General features: G+C 46.4%; 1 protein-coding gene across 1 annotated transcript in view; it reads left to right on the forward strand.

The window, feature by feature from the left end:
- PAX5 (paired box 5) overlaps window positions 1-21,475 on the forward strand; it is a 221,579-nt gene that overhangs the window by 13,843 nt on the left and 186,261 nt on the right. Inside the window, exons 4-5 of the mRNA XM_073345748.2 lie at window positions 5,260-5,324; window positions 9,712-9,840. Coding sequence (XP_073201849.1) covers window positions 5,260-5,324; window positions 9,712-9,840 — 194 coding nt within the window. The remainder of the gene's footprint in view (window positions 1-5,259; window positions 5,325-9,711; window positions 9,841-21,475) is intronic.

Here is a 21,475-nt window from a genome sequence, read left to right on the forward strand (position 1 = left end):
GGCCTGTAACCTTTACATGCCTCAATTATCCACCTGTAAAATGAGTGGTAAATGTACCTATCCAGAGGGGTGTTTTGGGAGTTAATTAATTTTTAAAAGAACTTTAAGAACCTCACATGCAAGGTACTACCATGGGGCCCGATCCTGCATGACAGGAGCTTTGCCATTGACTCTCATGGACACAGGATTAGAGCCCTGCAGAGGTACAAAGTATAATTACTTCTTTTAACAGGTTTCAGAGTAACAGCCGTGTTAGTCTGTAGTTCACAAAAAGAAAAGGAGGACTTGTGGCACCTTAGAGACTAACCAATTTATTTGAGCATATTTTGTGAGCTACAGCTCACTTTATCCGATGAAGTGAGCTGTAGCTCACGAAAGCTTATGCTCAAATAAATTGGTTAGTCTCTAAGGTGCCACAAGTCCTCCTTTTCTTTTTACTTCTTTTAAAGTGCTCCACCTTAAATTAATCTTAACCAGAACTATTTAGGAAGCCAACACTCTCTTGCTCGATGGATGGGATGCTAGCTCACACCGAAGAGAAAAACCAGTGTTCATCATGACAGTGTTGAGAAACATCTTGTGAAAAGTTACAAAAGTCAGTAACAAGTGTTTAATGGAAGAGATATGAATCCCCCAAACATTCTAGATGGTAAGCAACAGCCCTCCATCCTCTGTGGTATTCTTCTCAGAGGGCTCTTTATAGTTGACAATACAGGGTGTAGACATAAAACCCCTTTACATTTAAATTCAAAGACTGTGTGGGGCTGTGAATCCATTGTGTGTATGTGTGTGGTTTTAAAAATCAAGATAGTTTTCATGCAATTTCATCCAAATCCCCAGAATGCAGCTAACTCTAAATTTCCATGTGTGTCTAGGGTCATGTAATAAATAGACGCCATATTATTTTGTATGTCTGTTTGGGGATCCCAACCTGGATGCCCTTGTGGAATTGCCCCTTAAGTATTAATAATCTCTGACATGATACATGAAAAATAATGGGTGGCCCTTTACCTCCTAATCGAATGTTATGTGACAGATTTATGGGAATAAGTGCAAAGACTGGGTAGACAATTCAAAATGTTTAATGCTGTCGGCAGTTTCCTAACTGTAATGAAATCCTAGCAGCATTCAGTAATACTGAGAGATTTACAGATTTTGGCAAGAAAGAGATTAGTTTGAGAAACAAAACAGAAACCAGGGGCCGAAAAAAAATCTTAATACTATATGTCCTCAGATAACCGAAGGCCAGCTCTACGCCCACTGGAATCCATGGGAGTCTTTCCATTGTCTTCATTGGTAGCATGATTATTATTTTTAATTATTGCACATTGGGGCCCGGTCTTCATTGTGCTAGGTGCTCTATAAACACATAACCAAGAGACACTCCCTGCCCTAAAGAGATTACAACCTAACCAGGCCTCTCGCATGTTTTAATCCAGTTTTCACATTTCACTCTTTTGTTGCCTTCTCTACCACCCCAGTGTAGTTCTCGTACCAATAATATCATGGAGTGATCCCATTTACATGTTAAAAAATTGTTCTGGGATTTGTAAGTCACCCCATTTGGTGGAAATCTCATCCTTTCTCATCCATCTGCAGTTGTGGCTCAGAACCTCCCTTTGAAACACGTTCAAGCTTTTTGCATTGGTTTGTTTTATGGTGAAGAATCGTTTTTGCTACCTTACAGCCCCATCCTGCTGTTCAGAACTTGCAATTGCATGTAAGAAAAACCCTACATATGGTAATAAGCCAGGAATCTACTCCAAATACATGAGGTCCCAATTCTGCAGCCTGTTCCTATTCAGCTCTGCTCTCCCTGGGACGCAAGCTTGGGATTAAAGTTAAGCATATACTTAAATGCTCTGCTGTGTTGGGGCAGTAGGGTCTGATCCTGCATATCTTTGCTCATGTAAGGTAGTCCCACTGCAGTCAATGGATGTCTCATGTCGTTAAGGACTAATGTTGTCACTGGGTTTGCTGGGTCTGTCCCTTTAAAAGCAGATATCCAGTTATGGGGGTCGGGGTCGGGGTCTGAGAACCCTGTGGGAAGACTACCCAGCCAGAGGATGATTGTCTGACATTCCACTGCATGTGACCTACAGTCCATAGCAGTCTCTGACCCCAGCTCCAGAACAGGAGCCATGGGGCTGGTGCACAAACATAGGGTGATGTGAAAGTCCCCAGTTAGTCTTAACTATGACACGAAGGATTTGTTTTTCTCTAGCCCTTGGCAAAGAACAACTCCCACATCCTAAGAAGGCAAAGCACAGAATTTCTAATAGTGAAAACCATCAACCCGAGCAGAGCGCCATAGTGCAGACGCAGGGCGGGGTGGGACAGATATAATATACACTCGTGCACATTACATACCTACATGTGTATGTCTGTACACAGGGCATGGTAACATTAACACAGGATAGCATTTTCAAAAGCAGTTAAATGATTTAGGAGCATTTTCCAAAGTGACTTGGGGGTGATTTTTAAAGGTATTGAGACACGTAAAGATGCAAACAGGTGCCTAGTGGGGTTGAAAATGGGCTTATAAATCACATAGGTGCTTTTAAAATGTAACCCTCTATCCATTGACTTTGGATCCCCATCGGAAGTTGTCCAGTAAGAGCTCTTGCTCCTGGTTTGTGACATAAGTAGTTATATGCAATGGCTGCACAGCCCATTTATGTGGAATAAATGGAGGGGAGTCATGCCACATCCCCACTCCTCCTGGCCTCCCTGCTTCATGGAGGGGAGGGAGACACTAAGGAGCCAGCCCAGTGCTGCTTGCAGTGAAGGCAGAGCTGCACTGGGGAGCTGGCTTGCATGCTGTGCATTCTAGCCGATGCAGTTTCTTATCCCGTGCTCATCACCGCAGGACAGCTGAATGCCTCCTCGTACAGCGTGCCTTCCAATAACACCTGGCAGGTGTCTGTCACATTGATTAATGCACGACTGGACGGTGCTCAGATACTATGGTGATGAGCCAAGGATAGGAACCTGGATAGAATAGAATTCAGAATTTGGGATCGCCTCAATTAATACAACCAATACTTGATAATATTAATGAATATTAATCATATGATACCCCTCAGCAGGAGCAAATTCATGACAATAAGGTTTAATTAATCAGAATTATTAGCTTCACTCATGTAATCTGCAAGCTCACCAGCTGCTTTATTATCCTCTAGCCCTCCAGAAATAAAGATATTTACGTGTAAGAAGGCCCTGAATTCTCTCGATTCATTCTGACAACTCAAAATCTTTGTGTAAAGTGTTATTTCCTCCCCTTCCTTCTCATAGAGATGGATCCACTTGAGGAGCTCAGTCCTGCTCCCAGGTCGGTGGCAAAGCTCTCACTGACTTCAGTAATACAGGATTGGGCCCCTGCTCCAAAAGGCCTAGCTTGTTGTTGGGGGACAAGAATGCTGGCAGGCCCTGAGTCAGCTTGGCCCCACCACTGGGAGTGTAGTGATTCGCACTCAGCACCCGGGGCTGCTTCCCAGTCTGCAGCTTTCAGGGCCAGATGGGAGAGGCAGGGAAGGAGTCAGTCCCCACTTTAGGGAGCACGTCTCATCAACTATTTCTGCTCAGTAGAGAAATATGGGGCGGCCATGTGATCAAGTGCCTAGTGCACGGGGCTGGGACTCAGGAGACCCAGACCCGGATTCTATTCCTGGCTCTCTGACTGGTCTGCTGGGAGATCTCGGGTGAGTCATTTCCCCTTTCTGTGCCTCAGTTTTCCCTTCTGTAAAACAGGGATCATGATACTGACCTGCTTTGTACAGAGCAGCAAGACCTTCTGATGAAAAACTCCTGTATAAAGAGTTATGTGCTGTTACTATTGTGGTCACTACTGAATGGCTGTTAAGTCATAGAAAAAGAACTAGTGGGAACAGATAAAAATTCTGCAGAAAACTGATTTTACATAAAAGGACTCTGAATGATAAAACCCTGATCTGGGAATAATTTTTAAGCTTCTTCCTCTTGCTATATGCACAAATGCAGACCCCCACAATAACTTTACACAGTCGGTTCATGAATGAAGTTTTGACATTCTTGGGTGAACGTATCAATGTGCAAAAAACTGGTGTATAGCAAGGCATAAACTGGGAATCTAGCTTGTTAAATAGCCCCAGGAGAAATCATCACCACAGCATGCTGTCAAAATAGTTCATAAAATATACACATCTACTATGAGAAGCATGTCAATGAACTATGTATTAGCTGAGTCAAGACCACTCTACAGTTAGTATTTGGGCCTGATGTTCCTTCCACTGAAGTTCATGGCAAAACGTCCATTTATGTCATGGGGAGAAGGCTCACACCCTGTGTCCTTCCCGTTAATACATTGTCACTGCAGTTTTTGCCAACGCATTCCTGTTACCTTTCTTGATGACTGCCCCCTTTCCATAAAGCCACCATACACCCTTTCTTTTATTTCTCTGTATCCTTCGACACCACATGCCCACCTGTAACAGATGCTGCTCCGTGGGAACCCTGGTGTAAATTGGGAGTGACCCCTTTGAAATTCATAGAGTTACTCCAGATTACACTGGTGTAAATGAGAGCAGAAGATGGTGTGAGTGTCCAAGTATGAGAAGGTAATTGTTGAGTTTTGCTGTCTTGCGTTTGGTCCAAGATTTGTTGCTTTCAGTATTCCATTTGATTTGGGGTAAAAACTTCAAACACTCCTCAGAGACTTAGGAGTGTAAGTCCCATTTTCAAAAGTGACTTAGGGCCAGATTTTTAAAGGTATTTAGGCACCCAAAGATAGGTGATAGGTGCCTACTGGGCTTTTCAAATATGTTGGTGCCTAACTCTTACTGAAATCAACGGGAGTTTGGCACCTGGGCACTTTTGAAAATCCAGCCAGGCATGTATCTGTATTTTCAGGCACCTGAAAACCTTAGGTGCTTAGGAGCCTAAATCTCAATGGAACATGGGCTCCTAACTCACCTAGGCCCAGATCCTCAGCTGTATTTACATGCTTTACTCCCACTGATTTCAAAGAGGTTCCTAAATGCCTTTGAGGATCAGGATCTTTGGCACTTTTGAAAATTTGGCCCTAGATCTGCCCAGCTGTCTAACTTTTACTACGCTTCAATGGAATAATACAGGAAGAGATGTTTCCTTTACCATCTAGGTGTCCTGAATGGACAAAATAGCTTCTGATGTTCTCCATGCACTGCTCTTATTTACCTGCAGTTTCTGCAGTGTGCATGCCTCATAGTAAGGAGCCATTTGTTTCTTTTCAACTACATGCAGAATCATACGGACTAAGGTACAGCAACCACCCAACCAGCAGGTCCCAGCCTCTAGTCACAGCATAGGTAAGTCAAACTTTTTTTATGTTAAAAAATAATATAATGGAATACAAATATTCTAAAGAACTTTTAATCATTCTTATGGACAGATAATTCTGCATAAAACACTTCAGCACACGTCCTAATGCACCTTCTTTGTCATTCTGCAAGGGCTGAACATGGTAAATGAATTTTATAAATACTGCTAAAAGGTTTTGAATTTTACTGATTATTATGATAAATAGCTTTCACCGTGAGACAGAAAATTGAAATCTAAACCAAAAAAGCCCCACTAATGGGGGTCTATAGAATGTCAGATAATTAAAGTAATAAATCAAGAAAGGGTTACTTATTCATAACATTTTCTGCATCATTAGTCAGTAAGTAGTTTTGAATGTGTTTTTTTCTTCCATCAACTAGCCCTTCTATAATTCTTTGTGCATTTGCAGTCTTGAGTGAAGAGGTACCAAAACTTTCCAAACTTTCTGCTCCTGTTCTTCCCTTCTCCTTCCTAATGCAGATGTTCAGGCCAGAGCAATGTGCTCTAGCCAAGTTCCGATGCCACTTATGTCAGGAGACAGCAGCCCCGGTGAACACATTTTTGTGGTTAATGGAGTTGGTGGCTTCAGTCCAACTTTCTTGTTCGTGGAGATTTTTGACCTCTCTAAACATTGTCTTAGGCACCTGCATGTATGTCACATATTCTTCCTTTGTAGGCATGTTCACTTCAGTCATAAGGTGGAGAATTCCTCATTTGAAATTTCCATTTCCCACAGTATTCATGCCTCCTTACGTGCAGAATGCAATGAAGGCAGTGAGCGGTGGACATTATTTACTTCAGTTGAACAAAGATTTGTCCTTTATAGCTAATCCTTAGGAGGTTAAACTTGGGTTTGCTTTCTTAGTAGCAAGGCGTCCCATGGAGGAAAGGGAAAGGAAGATGGACTTAGGGTGACGGTACAAGACTTAGGCAATCTGGGTTCTATTACCACCCATGCTACAAAATGGGACTGCCAGTAAGCCACCTTGCTTCTGGGTCTGGTACCTCATTCTGCAAGTAGCCCTTGTGGGATAAGGTATTGTTCAATGTAAGGAAAGGCAGCAGAATCTGGTCCATAAGCTCTCTGCCTTAGTGTCCTCATCTGTAAAATGGGGATAATGCTAACTTCTCAGGAGTGCTGTGAAGTTAAACAGAAATATCTGGGAGGTGCTTTTTGCGAGACTCAGGTGGAAAGCTTGTGGGCGTACTGCTATATCCAAACATTTGGAATCATTTTATCAAGAAAGTGACTCTAAGAGCCTCCGATGAAGAAAAGCAGCAGCTAGCATCAATTATAGTTTAAGGCTCGATTGTGTTACCAGTGAGCTCAATAGCAAAACTCCTGATGGCTTCAGAGGAGCCTTTGTTTATACAGGGGCAAATCCTGACTCCGCTTTGCTCTGCACAGACGGAAGCTCAGTGATTCATCCAGATGCTGTGGCCGCTGAGCACAAACAGAATGCTGACTCTCCCTGCTGGCATTCTGGGATTAGCAGCTGTGGGATGACCGTGTGACAGCCCATCCCCTCCTGCATCCAGAGAGGGGATGTCACCCCACTGCCCTGGGCCAAAGGATGTGTGCACGCTCACGTTTCCCTGTCCCCAGGGAGGGATGGAGAGTCAGCTGTGGAGAACCTGAAAGAGGCCATATGGGCACAGCAACAACACCGGCTGGCAGCTCCAAATTTACATTGACCATCACTAATGCCACTCCCTGTAGGACAGGTCAGTACCCCACCTGGCCTACCGGGAACGTTCTGCCAAATGGAAGCAGCTTTAAGTCATGTCCTGGACAGCTCCTGGGGGCTTTAGCTCCATCCTCTCCCCAGCTGGGCCTGCCCATGTTGTGTGCTGTGCTCTTTGGCTGTAGGCCCCCTGGCAGACCCAGGCTTGTGGGCGGGTAGATTGTTACCTCCTTGCTCTAGGAGCCTGGGTTCTGCCTGTTTATGGTGACAGAATCCAGGCAGTGAATCATGCACATTGACTAATTCTTACCACATGCCAGGGTGGTGTATGAGGATGGATGGGGAAACCAGAGGAAGGAGGGTAAATGCTGTGTCTGCGGTCACAGAGGGAGTCAGTGCTGGGATTCGAACTCTTGGCTTGGGCACTAATTCCATCTGCGTCCTTGGTCAAATCACTTAACCATCTTGCCTCAGTTTTCCTACTGGGAATGTTATTATTTAATGACTTGCTTCCTAGAAGTTGTGTGGAAGGTTAATCAGTTTGTGCTCACAAAGCATGTTGAAGATATAAAGTGCAATCTCTAATTGCTAAGCATTATTATAATTATGGTTATCCTATCCACCTAAAGCCATTCCACCTCTTTAAAGCTGTAAACTGATAACCAGACATTTAGACAATGTCATCTGGTCTTGATAATCCTTTGAAAGGTTCCCGTAGCAGGGCGCTTGCCTTACGCTTTCCTCCTATTTAGTATTCTGTGTAATGCAGGCGAATGACTCCTCTCCCCCTGTTGCAGTCAGGATGAAGGGTTTAATACAAAAGGCTCACTGAAGCACTGCAATGGTTAGGTTACCAGCCCTGGGGTTCCCCCACTAATAATCAGCAGTCTTGGGTTGTGGCTTCAGGTTAACGCCACATCACACTAGATTCTTAATTAGTGGCTTAATATGTAACGTTACATTTATTGTATAGAGAATGAGTCAATTAAAAAAAGATAGACGGTAGATAAAACACAACTTGAGCGTTGACATTTGTGAGGTGCATATATAAGGTGTCTGATGGGCGTGGCAGTGAGACTGCTTTTAAACGGCCCTCACTGGTCCATAAAACAAGCACAGTGTAGTTATTATTATTAATTGGAGCCTAGTCAGGGACCGTTGTGCTAGGCGCTGTACAAACACAGAGCGAGAAATGGTCCCTGCCCCAAAGAAGTTACACTTGAAGAATAAGATGAGAACAGATGGAGACAGACAGACAAGGGAGTGCAAGGAACCAAAGACACAACGCTGTGTCAGCAGCTGTCCCATGGCACCACTGCCAACTCTGACTATTTTATCACAACTGTCACAATATCTGGTCTGTTTCCGAACGTCTGAGTTGCTGGAATCAGATTATGGCTTGAGAACCGCAGCTTTCATTAACAAGCTTCTAAGCCATGTGGTGGGAGAGAAAAGGGTGAGACCTGAACCCTCAACACTCTGACACCCAGAGGGAAATAAAAAGGACCCCACTTTTTAAAATTATTTTGTAAATCTAATGATTTTGGGAGCCTGATTCCTGCTTTCCGAACGCTTGGGTTTGGCACCACGGCCAACCGTGACTGCCGCCAGTCCGTGATTTTCATGAACAGGGGATGCCAGGAACCAGAACCACCGTGGTACTCCTAGAAGGGAAGCAACCTGAATGGAGCACTGCCCTGAGTGTTACTCTGGGCCCAAAGCTACTTTTCTTGCTATAGCGGGGCTCACTTAGTGAGTCTTCAAGGGCTTCAGAGTCTTGGGGGCCTTGTAGGCAATCTGGGGGCCTAGTGGCCAAATTATAGTCTGTCCTTCTCTGGGTTACCCCCAGTTGGGTTAGGGGCAGAGGGAAGGGTAGGGAGATCCAGGCCCTCCCTCTCCACTGGGTCCAGACCAAGGGGGGAGGCTGTATTTCCATCCCCTCTAGCTGATACCCCAGACCAGCCTCCCCTGGGCCACTTCCTACCTCCCAGTGCACTCTTTGTTTTGGGGCGTGATCACAGCCCTTTGCTTTCCTCCTCGAGGAGGCTGTTCAAGCAGTCGCAGTGATTCAGAGGGTCACTTGGGGCTGCCCATCTCCCTTCCAGTGTCCAGTAATTCCCCCTTGTGAAGAAGAAGGGGAGAGAAAAAGGGGTCAGGCCCCTGGCTGCCCCATCAGGCCTTGTCCCCAGTCCAGATCCTTCCCTTGTGGATTCCTCTATCCCAGAAGGTTCTAACTGGCTTCCTTCCTGCAGACAACTTCTCCTTACCTCTCCCCAGCTTGATTGCCAGACTCCCATTTTAATCAGGTCCTCCATTTGGAGCCTGCTCCTTGGCTGATGTGGGGCAGGGCCTTCTTGGCCCAGCACCGCTCCATCACCACTTTAGTCTGAGCAAGGGGGTCTGTAAACCGCATTGCATGTGAACATGCAAAGCCCCCATTGCAGTCCATTGTGTGCTTGCCACAAGCTATGCTCCATCAGCCCCTTTTCAAAACTCACGTGCCAGAGGAAACACAACAAAACAGGCATCACCATTCAGCTTCTTAGCTGGGGCACTGCAGAGTCACATGAAATTATTGTGGCTGAGGGTGTGGAAAGTGGTCCCAGGATGACTGGGACGGCAGGCGTTGTGGGCACGCTTTGGCTTCCATGTTCCACCAGCATGCTGACTGCTTTGCTTTTAATTACAGCCTCCACGGGGTCCGTGACCCAAGTCTCGACAGTGAGCACTGACTCCGCAGGCTCCTCCTACTCCATTAGTGGAATTCTGGGAATTACATCCCCCAGTGCTGAAAGCAACAAACGCAAACGCGATGAAGGTAAATGGGCCTATTTTCTCTTCGGTGGGTAGCACGTGCTGAAAAAGAGACGGGCGGCGTTAGAAAGATGGTCTCTCGGCTATTTGTCTTCAATATTCACTTTCTTAGAACTCACCATATTGAGTTGTGTCTGACATGGATCCATGTAATCTGCTTTTGTGACTTAATCTGTTAATGTGGGAACTGTTTCTTCCGGAGTACTATTGCACGACCAGTTGGGTCGTACAGAGACGGTAGTGATGCTAAGGAGACATTGCCTCTGTGTGCAAGGTTTTCATGCTGGTGTGACTCCATCAATGGCAATGGAGTTTCTTCCGATTTCTACAGGTCTACATGAGATCACAATCAGGTCCAGATAGTCTGCCCCTGCTCCACTTGAAGTCAATGGCAGGTAGAATGGAAGCAGGATTGGTCCCATTGTCAGGTGCCAGTATTCATATATTATAAAGCACTTGGGATGCATTGCATTTTTCAATGACTTAAGAACAAAACTGAACTAAACTAAGAAAGCTTCCTGCCCATCAGGGCAAATGGCAAGATACATTATTATGATGGCACAACACTACACCTTGTTAAAAAATAAAATACAAACGAGGTGGGTTAGACTCGTCTGAGATCCAGATGGTTTATAGGAACAGTTTCCTTTCTCCAGCACTTCCCCAGATCCCACTGATATCAGTGGGATTTTTGACAGCGAAGGCTGCACTGAAGATGGCTTGATTTTGCTTCATACAGAGCATTTCCTATAGTTTTTGCATTCTTCTTAAGGTTCATAGTTAAATGTCACTGTGCAGCCTGGATGTCGCTTTCAGGAAGATGCTGCATTACCTTTAAAATTAAGGATAATTTAGGAAAAAGGACGGGCTATTCTGAGTTTGAATTTTTTTAAAGATGCCTTACATTAAACTGGCTCTTTCCTTGAAGGGGTGTAAGGGATGTTTCTTATTATCTAACCACAGGAGTTCCAGAGGGCTGGAAATATCATCAGGAGAACATGCCAGCCACATTCACCTATTATAATCAAAGGAGTGGGACAATTTTAACCCTGGGGCAAGTTTAGGGCCTGATTCTGCAGACATTGTTGTATGGGAGTGACGTCACTGGGACTTCTCACGCGTTTAAATTACTCGCGCATGGCAATGGTTGGAGGATGGAGGCCTTCATCTGTTTTCTTTCTGCCCATTTGTTGCCCTCCCCCCCTCCCCCCCGCTGCTTAAAGTACTACAGTCATTGGGTTCGTGGTCACAAAGCGCAGACACGTTCAAAGGACACTGCTGCTCTTGACGAGGAGCTCTGTTCTGCCATCCACGTGCATGCCCTGTTCATGGGATTTACACACACACCTCAAGGGGAGAAATGACCCCAGAGTGTTTGTAAACTCTGGGTCAGGAAGGGAAAAAAGCAATGTTTTCTCTGTGGCCTTGAGCCTCACAAACAGCCTGACTGGACATTTTATTCAGTTATCCTCCTGTTCAATTCATCCCACTCTTTGTATGTACACACAGAGTACGAGTCTGACTTTTAAACAGCCCGGAGTGCCTGTCCAAGTCCAAACAACGAGTGTGCATGGCAATTCCCAGGGCTGCACAAAGCAGTCAGGTGCAGAGGGCCGTTTAGACACATTGGGTGAAATCCTGGGACCATGGAAGTCAATTGCAAAACTCCCACTGAGCTCCGTGGGGCCTAGATTTCACTCAGACTGTGGCTGGCTGCATGGGTGCAAAGGCTTGGTTTGTACATGCAATTGCATTAGGTGTGCACATTAATTTGGTGTGCAGATGCACACCTGAGTTTTTGAAAATCAGGCTATAACTATACAAATAAATATTAGCATTATAATAGGAAACTCTCTAGTTAATTAAAGATGCATAACCATCTACCGTGGTGATAAGAGCAGTATGGGAACTGGGACAGAAAATATAGAAACTCCATCCCACAGCCCTGTTTCCAGTGGCTTGTAACTTTCCAAATCTTTCTCCTTTTGGGCCGACATTTTATAGGGTTGATCTGTGCTGAAAGGTGATTTTTAAAATTGTGAGTAAAACTTTTCTGCAATGCATTAAGGTAAAAGCTGCATAGCCCCTAGGGTTTGGGAGAGAGGCAATCTCAATGTTGCAAACTCTCACAGGGATATCACAATAGTTTCCTAAATTTCACCTAAAGCCCCCGCTCCTGGAGCCACAGAAGAATCTCAGATTTCATTTATAAGAAGTAAACCCTCATAGTTGCAGAGTAAAGATTGAGAATGTGAACGTGAAAGGCTCAAAACCCAGCAGGCTACCCATCCCCAATACTCCTATCTGCAATTGCAGTACCGCTATCTTCTGCTGCCCACTGAAGCTGCCCAGCTAGTGGGCTCCCTCCTGCAGACTTGTTAAGTGGGGTAGACAGGGTGCTCTGGTAAGTGTCTAGCTAAATGTTCCACATTATGGAATTTCTTTTTCCTGTGTTAATCCCCCCTCCCTCCCAGTAAATTCCATTAACACCCTTTTCCTCTCCACTAAGCGATTGTCACCCAAGTTAAGCACCCAAAGCGGACTCCGAGTAGTACAAAGAAGCCCCAGTTTTGTATTGCAGACTCTAGGGAAATGGAATCCTATTATATTGTATTATTTCAGGAAGAGGAAAATGTGATGGTTTAACAATGGCCTGTATCGTAATATGTATGCACAAGGGGGCAGAGTTAACTTTGCCATTTACTGACTCTTGTGAGGTCAATGCTACATGGTTAACGGTCTCGTGGGTTAGTTGTTTGACACACATCTCTCTCAGTATTGAGGGAGGGGTCTGTATGTACATAGATCTCTGATAAGTGGAGCCACTGACCAGGTAACCATTGTAAATTGAGCTAGGCTTCTGTCTGAGTGGGATAGTGAAATGGAATGGGTTTGCCCTTCAGCACTCAGTATGATTCCTTGATGGTTTTTGTTCCTCTCCGTCTTGACATTTTTTTTAGCAGTGGTCACCAGTCTTTAACCCAGTGGGTTGCTAGCCTAATAGCAACAGGAGCAAACCAAATCAACAATCTTTATTGGCTTACACTGCTGAAGGTGTAATTCCCTCTTCTGCATTGTAAAGTAGACTTGGAGGAGATGTGCCTTAGTGGGGGATTGGTTGCTTTCACTTATAGTTAAAGGACATACTACTGGGGACTGATACAAGAAGCAGACTACATAGTAGCTAGACGCTGGCATACTAAAGAGAGATGCAATTGGCTTTCTAAGTTTAAAAAGGCAGACCCGTTGGTCACGGTTGCTGTTTTGTTTCCAGATTCCTCTCTCTAACTTTGGTTGCTTCATTCAGATTTTACCTGCGCGTAGTGGGGAGCCCGAGCGATGCATGTTGAGTAGATGGGTGGGAGGATGTAGAGAATGATCTTATTTTATCGTCTTCTAATGAATTCTGTTCAGCTGAAAGAAGGCCGTAGAGGGGTGCAGGCAGTGAGCGTGGGACCCACATGTAGGTTAGGTTACATTTTAAAGACAGGTTTTTACAAATATCCCTATTCAAAGAAATTGTTTTATTCCATTAAAGGTCGCCTACATTTTCAGAAATGACTCGTGGTTTTCGGTGGCTCGGTTCCTGAGGGCCCAGTCTGAGCCATCTTAAAGGGTCCTGAAATTCAGAAAGTGCCGAGCGGCTGCCCTCTGAACAGCAGCATCTCAAAAGAGACACCCAAAAATGGAGGCTCCCAAGATCACTACTCTTCTGTTTGGATTTAAACTTTCCCCCGTGATGTATGCCACCAGGGGTGAACATAGATCAGACGAGGAGGGGGAGTTCTCCAGTTCTGGCTGCTGTGGTCATGTTCAGGGTTCTTTTTGGTGGCGCACTGTTACATTGTCTTGTGATGACAGGACAAAGCTACAGGAGAGAATAGGGGAAAAAGGCAAAATGTATGAGAAAGGAGGCTGTGTCCCCAAGCAGACTTACATCCAGCCAAGGAAATGAATGTGTGTAGTGCGTATGCAGTGTGTGTGTGTACACTTGTCCTCTGTGTTTGTGCAGGGCACAGACATACTGTATGCATTACGTGTGTTTGTGCAATGGGTGTGCATTTGTGCAGGCTGCCTGTGGACTCTTTGCAGTGTGTTTGGGCAGCACGCCTGCACACAGTGTTTCGTGTGTGTGTTTGCACAGTGCGTGCTGTGTTTGTGCAGTGACTCTGTGTGTGTATAGCTCAGCAGGGTCATGTCCCTGGAGGGCCCCACAAGCCCTTTGCTATAAGTGATGAGATTTTGTAACAACAATACAGGCGGGTGCTGGGGCTCTTCCTCGGCAGTCGCTGAACTCACCCGGCAATCACTGCGTGCGAGAAGAGGGTTAAATACATGTTTTTAACAGAGAGATTTGATACAACCTCTCTCTCTCTCCTCCAGTGTTTCTCTGTCCGTCTCCCCTGGCGATGTCTCCTTCCTCCCCCTGGAGGGAGTGGGCAGCCAGCAGAAGGGCACAGCTCCCTATAGAGGCGGCACAGAGAGGGCTCCCAGCTGGGATGCCTCTTCGGCTCCCATCAGGTGGAGCTGTTGCTACCCCAGTGTGGCCGGGAGCCCCAGCAATTCCCCAGCCAGGCACCAGCTCCTGTTGCTGCTCTCACTGCAGAGTCTGCTATTTGGTGGGGTCTCAGCTCACAGTCAAGGCTGAAGGGAAGCTGTGGGGAGGGGGAGCTTCCCTTTTCTTTAACCCTGGCTTGTCACCGGCTCTTTGCGCCACTGGGCTAGTGCATGAGACCTGCAAGTGAAAACGACTGCACCATGAGTTAGGTTTGGCAAGCCTGTTCCCTTCGGCCAAGCTGAGCGACCTGCGCAGAGCAAACAAACCTACCTGGACGAAAGCACCTGTGATTTTGAAAACCATTTCAGGACGAACACTCCCAGGTGGTGCTGTTATTCACCTGGGGAAGGAACGGCTCCGCCCTGATGTGCGTACCCGGGCACACCCCATATTCCAACCTGAATGCGGGTCTTTTCCTTAGTAAATTCTGCAGGATCGAGCCTGAAATTTGCAAAGACCCCAGAGGCAAGGAAGGCTGTAAAAAGGGTGGGTGCAGGTGGGCAAAGGTCCCAGGCAGGCCCTTATAAACAGTAAAAGTGAGATTATGTCACTGGTGAGTGTATGTCCCCCCACGCCGTTCTACAGAGGAGCTCTTTAGCTCACACTGTAGCAGCGTATGGTTTTGGCTCCAGGGCTCGTGGGTTCAATCCCTGGCGAGCTGGTCAGGAGGGAGAACTGACTTCCTTGACACTGGCATGGAGGAGTGGTCTGGTCTGGAGCAGAGAAGGATTTGCAAGCAGCCCTCAGAAGAGTTCACCAGTTCCCCTGGTCTGTGTATGTGCCTCTGGGTGACTCGCTCAGGGAGCAGGTTTGTGGGCAGGAGTGGTGTGTTTGAAGCAAGAATTGCAAGATGTTAGCGGGAAGTGAATTTCTAGCGGTGAGTCTTTGCATCAGACGCCTGATTCCAAGGCACTAACATGTCTCATCAATGGGGTAGCACAGTGAGAGCAGCTGGGCAGACATTTTAATCACTACAGGCTGGATTTTTAACTGTATTTAGATGCCTAAAGATGCAGAGAGGTGCCGAGTGGGATTGTTAGAGGCGCCTGGGCCTAGACAGGTTTACGCTCTCCCTCCCACCATAGCTCACACAGGGAGGTAGAGCAGTAGTGGGGAATTGAGAGCAAAACGCAAGGCCTGTGAGCTCTGTTCATGCAGGGACCAGTCCAGCTCCCTCTCTTCTCACTGACTCCACCGGGCACCGAATTGGAAGACTCCCTGTGCGACCTACAGTATGTAGCCAGTTCAAATGGCAAATCTCAGCTGCCAGGAGGCCATTCTGGAAATGCGAGATTGGGGAGGAACCCAACGGCGAAAGCCTTTTTTGCATGGAATATTCACAGAGTAAATTTCGGAGAATGAACCAATCGGTGGGAACGCCGTCTGTCCGCAGACAGAACAAAGGGCTAAATGCGCCAAATAAATCGTCCTGCTCAGCTCTGGTCACCAGTCTGCCTGGAAATGCGAGAAGAGTTAAACCCACTGCCATAAATTAAGCACTGGCTAGGATGTGTGTGTTTGCTACCACCCATCTCTTTGGGCTGCAGAGGAGGTGTGGCTGCATTTAAATACGCCCCGCTCCAGAACAGCTGCGTAAATCATATTTCTAATTCATCGGTGCAGAGTCTTCTCAGTGGTTGGGGGCATTTTGGGAATTGAAACCAGCACGAGACGAAATGTTGACTTACGCCGTTCGCTTTGCTCCATCCTTGCTAGCCTTCACGCTGTACTGTTGCCATCTGCTGACGTTGACGGTGTAGATGTCGCTATTGCAGGTTCTGAGCTGGACTGCTGGAAAACGCCTTTCACGTGCTTCTGCTTGTCCCTTTTACAAGCTGGGGGCCTCGTGCTCCTGTCTGGAAGGAAAATCTGCAGCGGGAGCAGGGATATCAAAGACCACGAGGGCAGTGTCTCAGCTGCTGCCGGAGGTGTGAGTGGCATCCCTTGCAGATGTACAGGTGCTAGCCGCACTCTTGCTAGCTCGCTAAAAAGAGAAGGGAGGGGTCTGCGGCCTGGTCTGAGGGTCTCATGACCTTGGAGGCTGCTTTTATTTAGGTGCTTCAGTTCAGATCTGTGCAACTAATTGAAGGCACCCGAGTTTGAAAACGGTGGCCACGGCTCTTGACATTTTTTTTCCAAGCACCTTGCGAATATGAATGCATGACGGTGTCCTGTTACAGCGACGGGACAAACCGGTTCTCCTAGTGAACCCTGCGCCCCAAGGATGTGGTCAAAGGGGGAAACCAAGAAAAGGCCAAGTGCAACAAGAGCAGCACTGCATCAAGGCCCTGTAATGGGTAGGGCCGGGTTTCCCTCCTTCCGGGCGCATGGATCATGTCCTCCCGGCAGGACAATGGCCACGAGCTGCTGTAACGTCCGGGCAGAGCAGTGGGCATGTCTCCACCGCAGTTAGCACATGGTGAGAAAGAAGAAGCCTTGCCACGGGCAGGACTCCGCAGTGCTGGTGGGAGGGGAACGGGCGGGGGGATGGAAATCTGCATTCCACAAAGTGCTTCCGTCACAGTGGGTCATTGCTGAGTCCAGGGCTAAGGCCCGACACTATTTTTGCTTTTCTTTCTGAGGTTATGTGAAGGGATCACCCCACATTTTTAGCCACCCATCCAGCTCCCCTGGCTTTTATTGATTTCAGCCCTGAGCATATAGTCCATAGCTCCCCCATCAGCTGGGGGTCTGGCCTATAACTCTTTAGTGCACTTACCCATCCAGTGGGGTCCCATCTCTGGCAGCTCACTGCTCTGTCTGTCTTCCACTGGGAGAAAAATCTGCTGGTTTATTTTTCTTCTCCTGCTCACTTTGAACATTTTCCCACTTACTGACCCAGGTGATTTATGATTTTACGGGGCCAGACCCCCCACCACTGTAAATTAGTGTGTCCCCATTGACTAGAGCTCTGTTGACGTACACCAGCTGCGGATCCAGCTCGTCAGTATTTCGCCAGTGCCATCAGTATTCATGACACTGTAGAGAAGATGCAGCTCCCGCCCTGAAGGATGAAAATCTTACAAAATACAGAGTGTGCAGCCCTTACTCACTCTGAGGAGTGTTTACTCCCACGAGCAGTGCCACTCTTTGACGGAGCTGCTCCAGTGAATAAGCTCTCCCGCAGCAGGGCAATGGGCAAACAAACAAACCTTGGTAAAAGCTGGCGAAGGAGAGAGGGACTGGCCTGGGTGAGGACAGATAAAGCTGGTCAGAAGCTGGGCGTCCTGGTAAGGCCAGGAGGAGTGGGAGCCCTGCATGCCGGGTGCTCTGGTGGAAACTGAGGCGGCGATGTCGCGCGTGCAGCGTGTGAGTGCCTCTCCTTCCCTCTCTGCTCCTGACTGTTATTTTCCCGTTGGGAATGAGGCAGGGCAAGAGAACGGAGCTGATGGGAAAGGAGTGGAGGCCGGTGGCTGGGAGGGGGCTTGAAGAGTGGCCTGAGTGCAGAGAGTCAGAATGGGAAGAGGCAGAGATGAGGAGCAGGGCCTCGACGATAGAGCAGGACGATAGAGCATGAGGAGGTGGAGGGAACCAGTTGGTGGGGGAAGGAAGGCTGTCGAGGCCACAGCCTGATTCTCTTGTCCTGGTAAGGCCTGTTTCTGGCAACTGCTTCCCAGGCTTTATAAACACAAAACATATCTCCTTTCGGTTTCCCTGGCGACTGACGAGGCTTCTTCGAGGTCAAGAGACTGAGAATCTTCTTCTCCCTTCTGCACATGGACCAGAGGAGGGAGGGGAGCTGCTCTAAGTTGGTTCCTCTTTCCCTTCTCACGTGCCCAGGGAAGGTGGTGTCTGCCCAGGTTTCTTAGGGTCATTTGAAATTAGATCACGGGATCCAAATACCAAGCAGATATTAGGGACCCCACAAAGGAATATCACCTGACAATGGTCTACTTGCCATGTGTAACACAGACACCCGCTTCTTGTCCTCACTACTGAGGTGAGAAAAGCCATTGCACCACATGGCTGGTGCCTCAGCAGGGTTTCCCCTCAAGACTTGCTCAGGTAGATTTCATGGAGAAAATAAGGGTTTGGTCTTTGGGAGACTTGTAGGTTCTAGTTAAGCAGGAAAAAAAATCTCATTTACGACCTTGTCATATTGCTGGCAATGAATGTTAATTGTTGGAAAGGAGTTTGTGATGGAAAACACACGCAGGCTGTCCCGGTCAGCAAAGTGGTGCAGTTTAGCTCAGAAGCCAAAGACTATGGGCCAGATCTTCAGCTGCTGTAAATCAGCATAGCTCTGTTTCTACCAGCTAAGGATCTGGGCCAGATATTATATGCTCTGGACTAAAGCTATCCTTGCAGGTGGATACCTGATATTCAGCATTTCCTTGCATTGGTATATATTGAAATAATTCACTGAGGAACATAGCCTGTGAGGACATAAATGGTGAGGGAAGCTGTCAAAAGACTGGGGGGAGGGACGGAAATGCAGAAGGTTATGGAGAGAAAAAATCATTTGCTGATGGAAATTTTAACATGTTGTGTTAGAGGTGTGCTCAGGTAAAGTGCCTGACAAAACTCAGTGACAGCACTAATATGCTGGGTTCAGAAGGGGTCAAGTGGGGTTTAGGTTTACCAGACAGTGATTCAAGTTTTGTTCATCGTATGTGAGCAATGTTGTATAGATTGCAAGTGATTCATTTATATATATATTCTCACACACACACAAACCGAAAAACCAAAGACATATGGCAAAAAAGGAATGGAAAAAATACACATAGAAATTCAACTGTTTGGAATCTACATATAACCAGCGATGTGAGAGTAAAAAAGAACATGAGGAACAATGGATGTTTGGAATCTACTTATACCGTTAGTAGGTCCAGCCCAGCAAATCCTTACTCACATGAGTATTCTTTACTCATGAAAGTATTTCTGTTGATTTAATAAGGTTAAGATTCCGCAGGCTCTGTGGGCACTGATTTAAATTCCTCCCTCATTTAAATAGTTCTTTGATTTCAGGAATTCTTTCCAAATGTCTCAAAATACTGTGAGATGATTGTTCAATCAATTTATCCATTCCCCAAAAGCAACTGTATCTACATACATACATACATTGAGAACAGCGTTTAACATGGTTTGATTTGGACTTTACGATCTACATCACAATAATGACTCCATGCATGGTATTTCTAATGCAATCCACTGCTTGCTGGAATTATTTCAGAGAAATCATGCAAGCTAAAATGCTGGAACAAGATATTACTCTTCCTGCTGTTGCCTTTATCAGCTTGATTTTCCACTCTGTTACACCATTTTTACATCGGTGTAACTCCAGCGGACTCCATGGAATTACACTGATATAGGGTTGCTGTCAAAGGGTGGAAAGTGTTTAAAGTATTAGTAGCACTTAGGCCAGATTCACCAGCATGCTCCGGCTGCTGTGAGCCATTCCGATGATGCAAAATGGTCATTATTAACCCTGGCTTAACTGGCCACTTAGCTGTGTTCCTAGTTACCCAGTGTCACTGGAACTGTGGAAAGCACCTAGTGCACACCAGTGAATCTGGTTCCTGGATCCCTGCTCTGCCCTGTCAGTGAGTGCCAGGCACAGGACAGACATGTTATCCAGGCTGGATACTTGTCATCTGCAACACCAGTCAATGTCAGCAATCTTGTCTCGATTCCCTAGCTGAACTATGAAGCACTTGTAGGATTTTATCCTGCTGCTTTCTGATGGAATTAACATTTAAAGTCTCTCCCATTTACATTACAGATTGGTTGAGGCGCTGCATAGGCACATTCCGGGAGTTGATTGTATGCTCTGTGGGGTTGCGTTAGAGGTTGATAGATTCGAAGGCCAGGAGGGACCACTGTGATTGTCGAGTTTCACCTCGTGCCGTAGACTTAAAGTCTGATCTTCTGCCCCTTCAGCTAAAGGACAAAGTCCAACTCCCTCCTTCCTTTTGAAAGTAGCAATGTTTCCTTCAATTTGGACAAAGGACATTAAATGATTTATTTGTACACATGTCCTGCGTGAAATAGATCAGCCTCTTTCCATGGTTGCCAATCATTAGATTATATTTTCCCAATGTTTTTCAAGAGGATTTATCCCATACATGGTGCCTACCATTCAATCAGTGGAATACAATTGTTGTCCTTGTTGTATTGTAGCTTCAGGTTGTGTAAGGATGTACCTTGTCATTAAGTTCTTTGTTATCAAGTTCTCTCCAGTTGTTGTTGTTGCTGTTTTGCGATGAAGTCCATTTATAAGAGTGATGCTTGGTAGATGTACATTTAAAAATTTTACATTTTTGGTTTTTCCCCTTTCTCCCAGACAGTAGTAATGAAATCCAGGGATTATTTTCTGTTTCTCCTTTTTAATTTTAACTATTTTTTTTCTTCATTTTTCCACTGTGTAACTTTCCAAAACTTCCTCCTCTTTGGAAGAGCTGAAGAGCGGCCAGAGGGAAAGTGAAATGCTGCTCCTCTAACTTTGCCAAGGCATGAGAAGTTTTGAAAAGTGTCAGAGTAGCAAATGGAAAAATAAAGAGTGGGGGGAAAAATCCAATTTATAGCAGAATCACCTGATTCTTCTCAGGTCTGCCTCTTTCCGGGTTGGCCCTCTTGCCCTTGGAGAGCAAGCCATCCTGTTGCACAGCTCTGCTAAGTAAGTTCAAGCTGCCTCCGTGATAGGCCTGTGGGCTTGAGCCAATGCCCACAACTGTCAATGAGGGTCTTTCCAGGGACTGCCGTGGGTGCTGGATGAGGCCCATGCAAGACGTGACTCAGTGAAATCCTGCCTTGCTGGTGAGAACTGATGAAACCACAGCACAAGGCAGTATGGCTACCAGCATACCTGCCATTCTCTCCATGCCACAAGCCAGTGGGGCTTCCTGGGACCCTTTCCATCCTGAACCTTCATGTAAAGGCAGCAGCAGCTGTTCCACAGCTGTCTGGAGTGGTACCCAAAACACTTGGCAATGGCTAGGCGACTCCTGCGCTGTTGCGCTGATCAATATGGTCTCTTTGTTTCCTTGTACTCCCCTGTCTGTCTGTCTGTATCCACCGGCTGTTTCTTGTCTTATGTTTAGATGGGAAGCTCTTTGGGGCAGGGGTGATCTGTTTGTACAGC

The sequence above is a fragment of the Lepidochelys kempii genome, chromosome 5 (assembly GCF_965140285.1).
Source record: "Lepidochelys kempii isolate rLepKem1 chromosome 5, rLepKem1.hap1, whole genome shotgun sequence".
NCBI lineage: Eukaryota > Metazoa > Chordata > Testudines > Cheloniidae > Lepidochelys > Lepidochelys kempii.